The sequence below is a fragment of the Pristiophorus japonicus genome, chromosome 21 (assembly GCF_044704955.1).
Source record: "Pristiophorus japonicus isolate sPriJap1 chromosome 21, sPriJap1.hap1, whole genome shotgun sequence".
Lineage (NCBI taxonomy): Eukaryota > Metazoa > Chordata > Chondrichthyes > Pristiophoridae > Pristiophorus > Pristiophorus japonicus.
This window is the reverse complement of record NC_091997.1, coordinates 67,480,182-67,496,216: the sequence shown is the minus strand read 5'-3', so window position 1 is coordinate 67,496,216 and position 16,035 is coordinate 67,480,182. Positions and strand designations below refer to the sequence as shown.

Sequence of the window (16,035 nt, the reverse complement as noted above, 5' to 3'; positions counted from 1 at the left end):
CACACTATATACACTATACACACACACACACAATATACACACACACAATATACACACACACTTACACACACACACACACTATATACACACACTCACACACTACATACACACACTCACACACTATATACACACACACACACTATATACACACACACACTATATACACACACACACACTATATACACACACACACACTATATACACACACACTATATACACACTATACACACACACACACTATATACACACACACACTATATACACACACACACACTATATACACACACACACTATACACACTATACACACACTATACACACACACACACTATACACACACACACACACTCACACACACTATACACACACACACACACACACACACTATACACACACACACACACACACTATACACACACACACACTATACATACACACACACAATATATACACACACACACACTATACACACACACACACTATACACACACACACACACAATATATACACACACACACACTATACACACACACACACACAATATACACACACACACACACAATATATACACACACACACACAAAATATACACACACACACACAAAATATACATATACACAATATACATATACACACACACACACACAATATATACACACACACACACACACACACACAATATATACACACACACACACACACAAAATATACATATACATATACACAATATACATATACACACACACACACACAAATATACATATACACACACACACACACAATATACATATACACACACACACACACAATATACATATACACACACACACACAATATGCATATACACACTATATACATATACACACACACACACACACACACACACACACACACACACACACACACAGGCCCTTCGAGCCTGCACCACTATTCAATATGATCATGGCTGATCATGCAACTTCAGTACCCCATTCCTGCTTTCTCTCCATACCCCTTGATCCCTTTAGCCGTAAGGACCACATCTAACTCCCTTTTGAATATATCTAACGAACTGGCCTCAACAACTTTCTGTGGTAGAGAATTCCACAGGTTCACAATTCTCTGAGTGAAGAAGTTTCTCCTCATTTTGGTTCTAAATGGCTTACCCCTTATCCTTAGACTGTGACCCCTGGTTCTGGACCCTTCAAGTAGTCCTGAAGCCAGATCTCCACAACACTTGAAGGGCAGCTCCAAAACCACAAAAAAAAAGGCACACATCATACTTTGGTTTGATATAAACGGCACGTCCGAGAAGAACTGTGCACATACATTCTCAAATCCAATACAGGTGGACACAATTCAAAGAGACAATCGCATGCAACATGGGAGGGCGCAAAAGCTTTAAAACTCTCAAAATGGAGTTGGACTCCAACGTATTTTCTTCTTGGGTTCTTTGCTTCAGAATCCATAGCAACACATTGCTATTAAGAACGAGTTAGTTTATTAGCAAAAAGGTTTAAACAATCACACTACACATTACCGGTTCATCCACCAGGCTCACAACCACCTGCCCCATCGTGGATCCCCTGAACCCAACTGGCCGGGGTTTGCTACCCGAAACTGTGCAGCAACAACTGTAGCAAGAGTACTCGCAGAAGAGGTACTTTCCCGCTGGAGATTACCCACTCAAATCAACTCTGATCAAGGAACTCATTTCACCGGCCAAGTAGTAAAGTTATTGTGCACCACATTAGGCATCAAACAGAAAGTTCACATCCCTAACCACCCCATAGAGTTCAGGGATGGTGGAACAGATGAAAGACAGAGCCATCCAAGGTCATCCAAGAGACTGGACAGGCCTGGCCTGAACTGTTACCTGCCATATTTTATTGAGTCTTGCGAACATCATGTGACTGGCTAAGCCACTCCCAACTCGACTGCTCTACCAGCCTGGGAGCATACTCGCAGGTACATACATTACAAACTCGGTTCACCGCTGGCACAACACCACGACTGGCATGGAGTCAGGACCAACTGGCCCCGGCCCGCGCTTGGGAGGCCAAGCAAGGGCTGCGCTCGGGTTCAAAACCCTCAAGGCGCCAAGTAACCAAGCGAGACGGAGAAGACGAGACAGCCAGGGGGGGGTCCCGGGTCGGCCTACCTTTCTGGCAGTGGTTGGCGTTCCAGCAACGGTAGTTGTACTGGTTGTACACACTGGTCTTGGTGCAGAGCGGTCGGTCCTCCATGGTCCCCGGGCACACGTCCCCGCACTCTGTCTGCTGCTTGTTGTGGTCGATGTAATTATTCTCCACGGAATCCAGCACAAAGGACCAGTCAATGGTGGACAGGTAGCAGAGGTCGTAGTTCTTCTCGATCCGCACCGCACCCCGCGTGATGTTCTGGAGGCTGTACAGCCCGACCTCCTTCAGGTGAATCATCTCGAAGATCACCAAGGCGTAGTTGAAGAAGAGGCGGATGCCGCGGATGACGGTGAGGTTGGGGAAGAGGTCCCTCAGGGTCTCCAGCCCGTAGACGCGGTACAGCAGCAGGTAATCGGTGATGACGATCAGCTTTGGGAACCGCAGGGCGCGAAATTCTTCCGCCTTGGCGTTGAAGATGAGCAGGATCTGGAGGTAGCCTTCGATGATGGAGCAGTTCTCCAGCTGACGGAGATCTCCCACATGATTCCGGATGTCCAACCCGCTGCAGACTGAAAGACAAATGGAGGAACCGTTAATCAATAATGTGAAAACAGGCCGTGTCAAGCCGTTCAACACCCGGCCATTAACCACAACAACTGAACAATGGAGATTCCTTAACTCCTCTCATCAATAGGGTATGGGTATCACCAAACTGTGGGGTACTGGGCCAGACCAGAACTTGGGAAAAGGGGGCAGCCATTTAAAAGCAGCAAGAAAGATCGGATTTATATAGCGCCTTTCACAACCACCGGATGTCCCAAAGTGCTTTACAGCCAATGAAGTACTTTTGGAGTGTAGTCACTGTTGTAATGTGGAAACGCGGCAGCCAATTTGCACACAGCAAGCTCCCACACACAGCAATGTGATAATGACCTGATAATCTGTTTTTTTTTGTTGGTTATGTTGATTGAGAGATAAATATTGGCCCATGATAACTCCCCCGCTCTTCTTCGAAATAGTGCCGTGGGATCTTTTACGTCCACCGAAAGATGGCCCCTCCCACAGTGCGGGGCTCCCTCAGCACTGCCCCTCCCACAGTGTGGGGCTCCCTCAGCACTGCCCCTCCGACAGTGCGGGGCTCCATCAGCAGTGCAATGGGAGTGGCAGCCTAGATTCCTTTTGTGCTCTTGAACCCACAAACTTTGGACTCGGATGAGGGGGAGAGTGAGAGTGAGAGTGAGAGTGAGAGTGAGAGTGAGAGTGAGAGTGAGAGTGAGAGTGAGAGTGAGAGTGAGAGTGAGAGTGAGAGTGAGAGTGAGAGTGAGAGTGAGAGTGAGAGTGAGAGTGAGAGTGAGAGTGAGAGTGAGAGTGGAGAGTTGAGAGTGAGAGGGCTACCCACGGAGTCTTGACACTGACTGAGATGAGGGGGAATTTCTTCACTCAGAGGGTGGTGAATCTTTGGAATTCTCTGCCCCAGAGGGCTGTGGAGGCTCAGTCGCTGAGTATATTCAAGGCTGAGGTCGATAGATTTTTGGACTCGAGGGGAATCGAGGGATATGGGGATCGGGTGGGAAAGTGGAGTTGAGGTCAAAGATCAGCCATGATCTGATTGAATGGCGGAGCAGGCTCGAGGGGCCGAATGGCCGACTCCTGCTCCTAATTCTTATGTTCTTATGGAAGAGCTGCTGGCCCACACGAAGTAGGTTGACATTAGCTGGGATGTAGGTGCAGGAGCCGAATAGTTGGGGGTGGGGAGGGAGACAAAATGGAGAGAAAATCCTGCCAATCTGACTAGGCTCAGAGATCAAAAAATAAAAACCCCACTCTTCATGTCAATTATTTTTCTTGGCGTCCTGATTAAGCAGTCACTACAACTTGGCGTCCTGCGAGGGAAAGATCACGTTAGAAAATCCAGGCTCCCAGAGCCAAGCTTGGATTAAGCAAGCACCTGGTGAGATTCACTGCGAATTCCAGGCTCGCGAAGGCTCAATTATTTTTTTTTAGGGAGACTCACCAATTTTGGTAACCAAAGTGCGACTGTCGAGTAAGAACCCAGTATTGAAGTAGTGGGCAGCACTCTCTCGCTCGTCTGAGTCAGAAGGTTGTGGGTTCAAGTCCCACTCCAGAGACTTGAGCACAAAAATCCACATTGACACTTCCAGTGCAGTGCTGAGGGAGCGCCGCACTGTCGGAGGGGCAGTGCCGAGGGAGCGCCGCACTGTCGGAGGGGCAGTGCCGAGGGAGCGCCGCACTGTCGGAGGGGCAGTGCCGAGGGAGCGCCGCACTGTCGGAGGGGCAGTGCCGAGGGAGCGCCGCACTGTCGGAGGGGCAGTGCCGAGGGAGCGCCGCACTGTCGGAGGGGCAGTGCCGAGGGAGCGCCGCACTGTCGGAGGGGCAGTGCCGAGGGAGCGCCGCACTGTCGGAGGGGCAGTGCCGAGGGAGCGCCGCACTGTCGGAGGGGCAGTGCCGAGGGAGCGCCGCACTGTCGGAGGGGCAGTGCCGAGGGAGCGCCGCACTGTCGGAGGGGCAGTGCCGAGGGAGCGCCGCACTGTCGGAGGGGCAGTGCCGAGGGAGCGCCGCACTGTCGGAGGGGCAGTGCCGAGGGAGCGCCGCACTGTCGGAGGGGCAGTGCCGAGGGAGCGCCGCACTGTCGGAGGGGCAGTGCCGAGGGAGCGCCGCACTGTCGGAGGGGCAGTGCCGAGGGAGCGCCGCACTGTCGGAGGGGCAGTGCCGAGGGAGCGCCGCACTGTCGGAGGGGCAGTGCCGAGGGAGCGCTGTACTAAGGTGCTGTCTTTTGGATGAGACATTAAACCGAGGCCCCGTCTGCTCTCTCAGGGGGACGTAAAAGATCCCACGGCATTATTTCGAAGAAGAGCAGGGGAGTTCTCCCCGGTGTCCTGGGGCCAATATTTATCCCTCAATCAACATCGCTAAAACAGATTATCTGGTCATTATCACATTGCTGTTTGTGGGAGCTTGCTGTGCGCAAATTGGCTGCTGCGTTTCCCACATTACAACAGTGACTACACTCCAAAAAGTAATTCATTGGCTGCAAAGCGCTTTGGGACGTCCGGTGGTCGTGAAAGGCGCTATAGAAATGCAAGTCTTTCTTGTGTGTCAAATTGGTTGCACTGCGAACTGCTGGTGTTGTGCGTGGCCATGTAATGCCTCAGCATTCACCGCTGATACACCGGCCGGATAACCGGGAGCACGTGCAGTCCGCTCCCTCATTGGCTCACACTGGCTGTGGCAATGTGTAGCTGAGCCAGTCACCCGGGAGGTCCTGAGATCGATGCACCGGGGGGGGGGGGGGGGGGGGGGAAAGAGAGCAAATCGACCATCCAGTGAGTCAGTGAGTCTCGCCAGAAAGTGCCCGTGAATGAGAGAAAGGCACACTTGGCTCGGACGTCCGAGTGCAACGAACAATTTTGCCGGCCTGGTGTAGAACAACTTGCATTTATATAGCGCCTTTGAAGTAGTAATACGTCTCCCAAGGCGCTCCACAGAAGCGTAATCAAACCAAATGTAACTCCAAGCCACAGGAGGAGTTATTGGGACTGCAGACCATATGCTTGGTTAAAGAGATGGGTTTTAACAACGGTCTCGGAGAGGAGGAGAGATTACGGGAAGGCATATAAATTCCCGCAACTTTCATAAGCTCTCCTGACTGGTCTTCCCGCCTCGTAGCCTCCGTAAAGCCTCGGTAAAGCCGAGGTGATCCAAATCTCTGCTGCCCGTGTCCTAACTCGCATCGAGTCCCGTTCGCCCATCACCCCCTGCGCTCACTGACCTACATTGTCTCTCGGTCCGGCAACCCCTCAATTATAAAATTCTCAGCCTTGTTTTCTGTAGTTGCTTCACGGGTTCTTTGCTTAAGAATTCATAGCAACACATTGTTATTAAGAACTAGTTGGTTTATTAGCAAAAGGTTTAACAATCGCACTACACATTACCAGTTCATCCACCTGCCCCATCGTGGATCCCCCGAACCCAACTGGCTGGGGTTTTATTGAGTCTTGTGAACATCACGTGACTGGCTAAGCCCCTCCCAACTCAACAGCTCTACAACTCTTGTGTTGTAAAACAAGTGCCCCCTGATTAAAGGAGGGGGGGGGGGGACGACACACCAAATATTTTCAGACAAGTGCCCCCTTTTTTTTTTGAGGGCCCCAAAAAAAGACAAATTTTACAAGTGCCCCCTGGCTACAAACCATTCAGCATTCTCACAGGTGCATACACAAGAACATAAGAAATAGGAGCAGGAGTAGGCCATTCGGCCCCTCGAGCATGCTCCGCCATTTAATACGATCATGGCTGATCCGATCATGGACTCAGGACCACTTCCCCGCCCGCTCCCCATAACCCCTTATCGGTTAAGAAACTGTCCATCTCTGTCTTAAATTTATTCAATGACACTTTCAAATCCCTCCATGGCCACGCACCTCTCCCTATCGCTGCATTCTCCTCCAGCCCTGAGAGTTCCGCTTTCCTCCAATTCTGGCCTTCGACACATCCCCTATTTTCATTGCCTCCACCATTCCCGGCCGTGCCTTCAGCTGCCTGGGGCCCCAAGCTCTAAAATTCCTTCCCGAAATCTCTCCGCCTCTCTTCAACACCGTCCTTAAAACCCATCTCTTTGACCAAACGTTTGGTCAACAGTCCAATTATCTCCTTTTGTGGCTTGGAGTTACATTTGGTTTGAGTACGCTTCCGTGGAGCGCCTTGGGACGTATTACTACTTGAAAGGCGCTATATAAATGCAAGTTGTTCGATTGAGAAATCACAATGAAGGGCCAAGGCCCTCATGGGAGACCACCACCACGGTTAAGTGTCGGAGAGAAGATGGGATAAATCAACAACAACCTGTATTTATATAGCGCCTTTAACGTGGTGAAACGTCCCACGGTGCTTCACAGAAGCGATTAGGAGATAAAAATTTGACGCCGAGCCACATTAAGTAGAAATTAGGGCAGGAGCTCGGTCAAAGAGGCAGGTTTTAAGGAGCGACTTGAAGGAGGAGAGAGAGGTAGAGAGGCGGAGAGATTGAGGGAGGGAGTTCCAGAGCTTGGGGCCCAGGCAACAGAAGGCACGGCCACCGATGGTGGAGCGATTATAATCAGGGATGGTCAGGAGGGCAGAATTAGAGGAGCGCAGACACCTCGGGGGGTTGTGGGGCTGGAGGAGATTACAGAGATAGGGAGAGGCGAGGGCCATGGAGGGATTTGAAAACAAGGATGAGAATTTTGAAATGGAGTAGCGGTCAGGTGATGCCTGTGCCTGTAAACGGAGAACGTGGTGCGTTTCATACGAGATAACAGAAGTGATGCTATCCTCTTTAAAATGAGATTACTGTACAGCAAACACTCGCAAACAGCTCAATTTTATCACTTTAAATACCAGCATTCACTCGTGTTTACACAACACGAGACGCCTGTAGAAACAGATCTTTATCACGTATAAATGGCTGTCTTCGCATGACGCATCACATGCAGCAGTCACCGACAAGGCAGCGGGGATGGGAGATACATGAAGCTTGCCATTGGGGAGCTTTGGAACAAAGATACAACCCTATCACTCGTGGAAGCAGGGCCATCCCACCCTTAAAGTAATAAGCGCGCGTCGCAGTGTTATCCCACTCTCCCAAATCAGTGTCAGCCAGGGCTCAGTGGGCAGCACTCTCGCCTCGGAGTCAGAAGGTCGTGGGTTCAAGTCCCACTCCAGGGACTTGAGCACATAAATCTATGCTGACACTCCCAGTGCAGTACTGAGGGAGCGCCGCACTATCGGAGGGGCAGTACTGAGGGAGAGCCGCACTGTCGGAGGGGCAGCGCTGAGGGAGCGCCGCACTGTCGGAGGGGCAGTACTGAGGGAGCGCCGCACTGTCGGAGGGGCAGCGCTGAGGGGCGGTTTTTCGGATGAGACATTAAACCGAGGCCCCGTCTGCTCTCTCGGGTGGACGTAAAAGATCCCAAGGCACGATTTCGAAGAACAACAGAGGAATGATCTCCGGTGTCATCATAGGCATTATCATCCTAGGCAGTCCCTCGGAATCGAGGAAGACTTGCTTCCTCTCTAAAAGTGAATCTCAGGTGACTGAACAGTTCAATTCGGGAATTACAGTCACTGTCACAGGTGGGACAGACACTGGTCGAAGGAAAGGGTGGGTGGGACAGGTTTGCCGCACGCTCCCATAACAAAAAAAAACACATTATCCGGTCATTATCACATTGCTGTGTGTGGGAGCTTGCTGTGCGCAAATTGGCTGCCGCGTTTCCCACATTACAACAGTGACTGCACTTCAAAAGTAAAGCGCTTTGGGACATCCGGTGGTCGTGAAAGGTGCTATATAAATGCAAGTCTTTCTCTTTATGCTCGGGCGAATCAAGCCAAGTCTATGCAACCTGTCCTTGTACCTTAACCTTTTACGACATTGAGAAGACGAGGTTGGTGGGGTGGAGGGAATACTGTGAAAAATGAAATTAAGCAACACTGTTTGACGCAAACAAACAGTGGCCTCGGGAATCATATCACAAGCCTGCACCGTGCCAAACCAGTTTAATTTGAATTTTTGGTACACACAAGGAGCTTAAGTGACACTGCATCGTAGGCCGACCAGAAACAGGAGAGGGGCTGGGTGTGACGTGCAGACCTCCCCCGCCCGCACTGGGTGTCTGTACCGGCCGCAGATTTAACTCTCGGAGCGGTGAGCCCTTCGGGAGCTCACTCGCTGTGTCGAAGGAGGCTTTAATCTGCAACACCACGATTAAATGTACATCAGTGAACAAAAAATTGAACACAAGCCAGCCGTGTAGCAGGTTACTCTGTTAAATCGGTCGCACAACTCGATTACGTTTCGGTCAGGCATCCCCAACAAAAAGTTTCTTAAAAAAAAAAATCTGAATCCGTTCTAAAACGGGGGGAGGGGCTGAAAGTATGTGGGGGTTGGGGGGCAAGGGGCAAGGGGCAATAGCGCTTACTTTCCAATATCCACCTCTTCCTGGGGTTCCACTGCAGTTGGGCATCTCCAGTATCTCACTGCTTGCGTCAGTCAGTGGCTCAGTGGGCAGCACTCTCGCTTCCGAGTCACAAGGTTGTGGGTTCAAGTCCCACTCCAGGGACTTGAGCACAAAAATCTCATCTGACGCGACAGTACTGAGGGAGCGCCGCACTGTCGGAGGGGGCAGCGCTGAGGGAGCGCTGCACTGTCGGAGGGGCAGTGCTGAGGGAGCGACGCACTGTCGGAGGGGCAGTACTGAGGGAGCGCCGCACTGTCGGAGGGGCAGTGCTGAGGGAGCGCTGCACTGTCGGAGGGGCAATGCTGAGGGAGCGCTGCACTGTCGGAGGGGGCAGCGCTGAGGGAGCGCCGCACTGTCGGAGGGGGCAGCGCTGAGGGAGCGCTGCACTGTCGGAGGGGGCAGCGCTGAGGGAGCGCCGCACTGTCGGAGGGGCAGTGCTGAGGGAGCGCCGCACTGTCGGAGGGGCAGTGCTGAGGGAGCGCCGCACTGTCGGAGGGGCAGTGCTGAGGGAGCGCCGCACTGTCGGAGGGGGCAGCGCTGAGGGAGCGCCGCACTGTCGGAGGGGCAGTGCTGAGGGAGTGCCGCACTGTCGGAGGGGCAGCGCTGAGAGAGCGCCGCACTGTCGGAGGGGGCAGTACTGAGGGAGTGCCGCACTGTCGGAGGGGCAGTGCTGAGGGAGTGCCGCACTGTCGGAGGGGCAGCGCTGAGGGAGCGCCGCACTGTTGGAGGGGCCGTCTTTCGGATGAGGCGTTCAACAGAGGCGTCTGCCCACGGCCACTACTTCGAAGAGCAAGGGAGTTCTCCCCGGTGTCCTGGAGCCAATATTTATCCCTCAGTCACCATCACTAAAAAAGGATTATCTGGTCATTATCACAGTGCTGCTTGTGGGAGCTTGCTGTGCACAATGTACTTCATTGGCTCTAAAGTACTTCCGGTGGTTGTGAAAGGCACTACAGAAATGCAAGTCTTATTGTCTTTTTCTCATCCTTTGCAGAGTTCCGGGGAGTGGGAGTGGGACTGGCCGAGAGTTGGCATGGGTTCCACCAACCGAATGGCCTTCTCCCGCGCTGTAAGCATTCCACGATTCCATTGGGAGCTTGGAGACACTTAGTGTGGGCAGGATATTCGACATCAACAGGCAGCATTGTTGGGCCCAATGGACAGAGACACACGCAGACACATTTCAGCGGGTCTGTAGGGTGGTAATCAGGTGTAGGCAGCCTAGCTCATAATCCCACCTCCCCACCCCACACACACCCCCTCTCCAGTCCGGCAATGCCCAAGGATAATTTCAGGATTAAGCCTGGGAAGCTCCCTGGTTTAAGGACGTAAGAAATAGGAGCATGAGTAGGCCATTTGGCCCCTCGAGCCTGCTCCACCATTTAATAAGATCATGGCTGATCTGATCATGGACTCAGCTCCACTTCCCCGCCCACTTCCCATAACCCTTTATTCCCTGATTGCTCAAAAATCTGTCTATCTCCGCCTTGAATATATTCAATGACCCAGCTCTCTGGGACAGAAAATTCCACAGATTTACAACCCTCGGAGAAGAAATTTCTCCTCATCTTAGTTTTAAATGGGTGGCCCCTTATTCTGAAACTATGCCCCCTAGTTTCAGTTTCCCGTCAGTGGAAACATCCTCTCTGCATCTACCTCATTGGCTGTAAAGTACTTCCGTTGGTCGCTACAGAAATGCAAGTCTTATACAGATGCAGTATAATGTAGATAAATGTGAGGTTATCCACTTTGGTGGCAAAAACAGGGAGGCAGAATATTATCTGAATGGTGACAGATTAGGAAAAGGGGAGGTGCAACGAGACCTGGGTGTCATGGTACATCTGTCATTGAAAGTTGGCATGCAGGTACAGCAGGCGGTGAAGGCGGCAAATGGCATGTTGGCCTTCATAGCTAGGGGATTTGAGTACAGGGGCAGGGAGGGCTTACTGCAGTTGTACAGGGCCTTGGTGAGGCCACACCTTGAATATTGTGTTCAGTTTTGGTCTCCTAATCTGAGGAAGGACATTCTTGCTATTGAGGGAGTGCAGCGAAGGTTCACCAGACTGATTCCCGGGATGGCAGGACTGACATATAAAAAAAGACTGGATCAACTAGGCTTATATTCACTGGAATTTCGAAGAATGAGAGGGGATCTCATTGAAACATATAAAATTCTGACGGGATTGGACAGGTTAGATGCAGGAAGAATGTTCCCAATGTTGGGGAAGTCCAGAACCAGGGGTCACAGTCTAAGGATAAGGGGTAGGCCATTTAGGACCGAGATGAGGAGAAACTTCTTCACCCAGAGAGTGGTGAACCTGTGGAATTCTCTATCACAGAAAGTTGTTGAGCCCAGTTCATTGGATATATTCAAAAGGGAGTTAGATGTGGCACTTACGGCTAAAGGGATCAAGGTGTATGGCGAGAAAGCAGGAATGGGCTACTGAAGTTGCAAAAATGATCAGCCATAATCATATTGAATGGTGGTGCAGGCTTGTAGGGCCGAATGGCCTACTTCTGCACCTATTTTCTGTGTTTCTACCTTGTTTTTTAACCCCGAGTACGTTATATGTTTCGATAAAATCACCTCTCATTCTTCTGAACTCCAATGAGCAGAGGCCCAACCTGCTCAACCTTTCCTCATATGTCAACGCTTTCATCTCCGGAATCAGCCTAGTGAACCTTCTCTGAACAGCCTCCAATGCAAGTATATCCTTCCTTAAATCAGGAGTTTGTGAGACTCATCATGGTAGGCCGTGCACTTGCTCACTGGGCCCAGGGTGGGAGGAACATTTGACAGGAACCCGAACACCAGAGGATTGGAACACGTTTTTTTTTAATTCAGTTAATGAGATTCACAGTGTTGCCAAAGAAAATATTAAAACAAGGTGTTAATTCTATAAACATCCTCATTTGTGCCCGAACCAGATCCAGGCAACTGGCAAGAAAGTGTAATTCAAAATTCAGGATTTCACATCCTGCTATGCAAATGTTGAAAATCTATTAAACAAATTTTCTGTAAGTACAGGATAGAAAAAAATTTAAGTCCTTGGCTACAAATCAAAACAAACAACATGAGTTTATGCAAAACGAGATCAATGGGATACTTTAAGATGGCAGCACTGTGTCGGGATACAACTTTTAAGAATCATATCCTCAGCAAATCCCTCCATGGCCTTGCATAACACACGAACATAAGAAATAGGAGCAGGAGTCGGCCATTCGGCCCCTCGAGCCTGCTCCGCCATTCAATAAGATCATGGCTGATCTGATCATGGCTGATCTGATCATGGACTCAACTCCACTTCCCTGCCCGTTCCCCATAACCCTTCACTCTCTTATCGCTCAAAAATCTGTCTATCTCCACCTTGAATACATTCAATGACCCAGCCTCCACAGCTCCCTGGGGCAGAGAATTCCAAAGATTCACAACCCTCAGCAGAATTTCCTCCTCATCTCCGTCTTAAATGGGCGACCCCTTATTCTGAAACTATGCCCCCTGGTTCTAGACTCCTCCACAAGGGGAAACATCCTCTCTGCAGCTACGCTGTCAAGCCCCCTCAGAACCTTATACCTTGCCCTCCCTACCCCTGATCTCCAGCTCTTTGCCTCTGCATACTTGTGTCATCCTTGTGTTACAGTCCCTTCATGGCCTCCTCCCCATCTCTGTAACCTCCTCCAGCCCCACGACCCTCCGCGCTCCTCCAAATCCAGCCTCTTGCGCTTCCCTGATTATAAATAGCTCCACCATTGACGGCCGTGCCTTCATCTGCCTGGGCCCCAAGTTCTGGCATTCCCTCTGCCTCTCCTGTAAAGATGCTCCTTAAAACCTACCTCTTTGACCAAGCTTTTGGTCACCTACACTAATATCTCCTTCTGTGGCTTGGTGTCAAATTTTGTACGATAACCGCTCCTGATGTGAAAGGCGCTATATAAATATATCTCAATGCAAGTTGCTGCTATCGTACAGTCTCGAGTCCTCCCAACACCATCATCATCGGCAGTCCCTCGAGGTGAGGATGACTTGCTTCCACGCCAAAAAGGGATGAGTTCACCGGTGTTTCAATGAAGGACCTAATATTCCAGATCCTGAACTACATCCTGAAGGGTGGAAGATGCCTGTGCGTGGATTGTTTAACGTGGGGTGACCGTTGCACACCAGCCACCACACGGACTTGACAGAGCCAGGTCTTGGTCCAGGGGCAAGGGTTAACCAGGACGACTGGAGACCAGCTCTGCTGCACGGACCCAGTGCGCACACATCATAGGCAGTCCCTCGGAATCGAGGAAGACTTGCTTCCACTCCCAAAGTGAGTTCTTTGATGGCTGAACAGCCCAATACGGGAACCACAGACCTTGTTACAGGTGGGACAGACATTCGTCAGGGGAAGGGGTGGGTGGGGCTGGTTTGCCGCGCGCTCCTTCCGCTGTCTGCGCCTGGCCTCTTCACGCTCTTTGCGTTGAGACTCGAAGAGATCGACGCCCTCCCGGATGGACTTTCTCCATCTCGGGCGGTCTGTGGCCAGGTGTCAGTGGTGATGTCGCACTTTACCAGGGAGGTTTTGAGGGTGTCCTTGTAACGTTTCCGCTGTCCTCCTTTGGCTCGTTTACCATGAAGGAGCTCCGCATAAAGCATTTGCTTCGGGAGTCTCATATCTGGCATGCGAACTATGTGGCCTGCCCAGCGAAGCTGATCGAGTGTGGTCAGTGCTTCAATTCTGGGGATGTTGGCCTGGTCGAGGACACTGATGTTGGTGCGCCTGTCTTTCCAGGAGATTTGCAGGATTTTGCGGACTTCGCAGTGTGGGCTGGCCCGTGCTGCCCCTGGGCCCTCGCCTCTTCTGGGCCCCAGACTCGCGCCTCTCCTGGGCCCCGGTCACTTCCCTCTACGGACTCTTGCCGCTCCTTCGCCCCCCCCCTGCTGTGTCTGCCCGCTCTGCGATCAGCGACCTGGCTTCACAGCCGTCGCCCTCCTGCAGCAGCACGCACTGCTCCCTGCAGTGGTATAGCGCCGTACGCTGCTCCCTCCAATGGCCCCGGCCCAACACCAACCTGCTTCTCAAATCCGCTCCCACTATTTCTGGATGTTCCATCAGCCACTTGTCCCAGCCTTCACAACTCTCTCCTTCAGTACTCCCAGCCTGCGTACAGTTCTGGTCGCCATATTACAAACAGGATATCGAGGCACTGGAGAGGGTGCAGAGGAGATTTACAAGGATGATATCAGAATGCGAGGCTACACCATTAGGAAAGGATAAACAGGCTTGGGTCTCTTTTTCTTTTGAAAAGAGGAGACTGAGGGGTGACCTAATAGAGGTCTTTAAAATGATGAAAGGTTTTGATGGAGTGGATACAGAGAGTGCTTCCACTTGTGGGGAAGAGCAGAACTAGAGGCCATCAATATAAGATAGTCACCAAGAAATGGGGAATTCAGAAGAAACTTCTTTACCCAGAGAGCGGTGAGAATGTGGAACTCGCTGCCACAGGGAGGGGTTGAGGCGAATAGTATCGATGTATTTAAGGGGAGGCTAGACAAACATATGGGGGAGAAGGGAATAGAGGGTTATGCCGATAGAGTTAGATGAGGAAAGACGGGAGGAGGCTCGAGTGGAGCATGGACTGGTTGGGCCCAATGGCCTGTGTCTGTGCCGTATATCCCGTGTATCTCCCTCCTTGCCATCAAAGGCCGTTGTTTATGACCGTGCTTCCGTCCCCGGTACCCTTCCACCTCCTAGTACCCTCGCCATCCATAGCCCTGTGAAAACCACAAGCTGTCGCTCTGCACATCATAAAAGACTACGGTAGTTCAGGTCGTCGAGGAAAACCAAGTGTCTTCCCCCCCCCCCCCCCCCCCCTCACTGCATCGAAATCAAGATTCATCGCAAGGGTCTCCGGGTTCCAACCCATTGGGTCCCAGCTCCTTACAGCGGTGGAACCTCACATTCCGCAGCCGACACACCATTCTACAATTGCCAGTCTTGTAAAGCACGGCTTTTCGAACAGAGGGCCTTGAAAGGATCCCAGGGAATCTCCAAAGTCATCAGATAGTGTGCGTTGACCACGTGGTCTCAAGGATTCTGCATTCCATCATCGATCAGTCTGTGCTGACACACTACCACATTATTCCCATTGCTGTTTAGAATCACAGAACGGTTACAGCACAGAAGGAGGCCATTCCGGCCCATGCCGGCTCTCTGCAAGAGCACCTCAGCCAGTCCCCCTCCCCCCGCCCTTTCCCCAGAGCCCTGTAAATCCTTTTTCCTTCAGGTATTTATCCAACTCCCTTTTGAAAGCCACGATTGAGTCTGCCTCCACCGCCCTCTCAGGCAGCGCATTCCAGATCCTAACCACTCGCTGCGTAAAAACGTTTTTTCTCATGTCGCCTTTGGTTCTTTTGCCCATCGCCTTAAATCTGTGTCCCTCTGGTCCCCAACCCTTCCGCCAATGGGAACAGTTTCTCTCTCTCGCTACTCTGTCCAGACCCCTCATGATTTTGAACACCTCGATCAAATCTCCTCTCAACCTTCTCTGCCCCGAGGAGAACAACCCCAGCGTCTCCAGTCTATCCACGTCACTGAAGTCCCTCATCCCTGGAACCATTCTCCTAAATCTTTTCTGCAAAGGCCTTCACATCCTTCCTAAAGTGCGGTGCTCAAACGTGTACACAATACTCCACCTGAGGCCGAACCAGTGTCCATCATAATATCCATCATAATAACCCAGGATCCCGAAAGCTTTTTTTTTTAAATTAAAGTGCTCTTGGCCAGCCAGGCCACCCTCAATGATTTGTTCTCACACACCAATAAAATCTCTGTAACATTAGGTTTCTCTTTGAATAGCTCATAGTTTGGATACAAGGTCTCTCGGAACTTGCATTGCAGGGGTGGGGTGGGGGGGCAC

At 51.3% G+C, this 16,035-nt stretch overlaps 1 protein-coding gene across 1 annotated transcript in view; it reads right to left on the bottom strand.

The window, feature by feature from the left end:
- The window catches only part of igf1ra (insulin-like growth factor 1a receptor), a 274,532-nt gene that overhangs the window by 230,568 nt on the left and 27,929 nt on the right, over positions 1-16,035 (bottom strand). Inside the window, exon 2 of the mRNA XM_070864979.1 lies at positions 2,140-2,688. Within this exon, the coding sequence (XP_070721080.1) occupies positions 2,140-2,688 (549 nt within the window). The remainder of the gene's footprint in view (positions 1-2,139; positions 2,689-16,035) is intronic.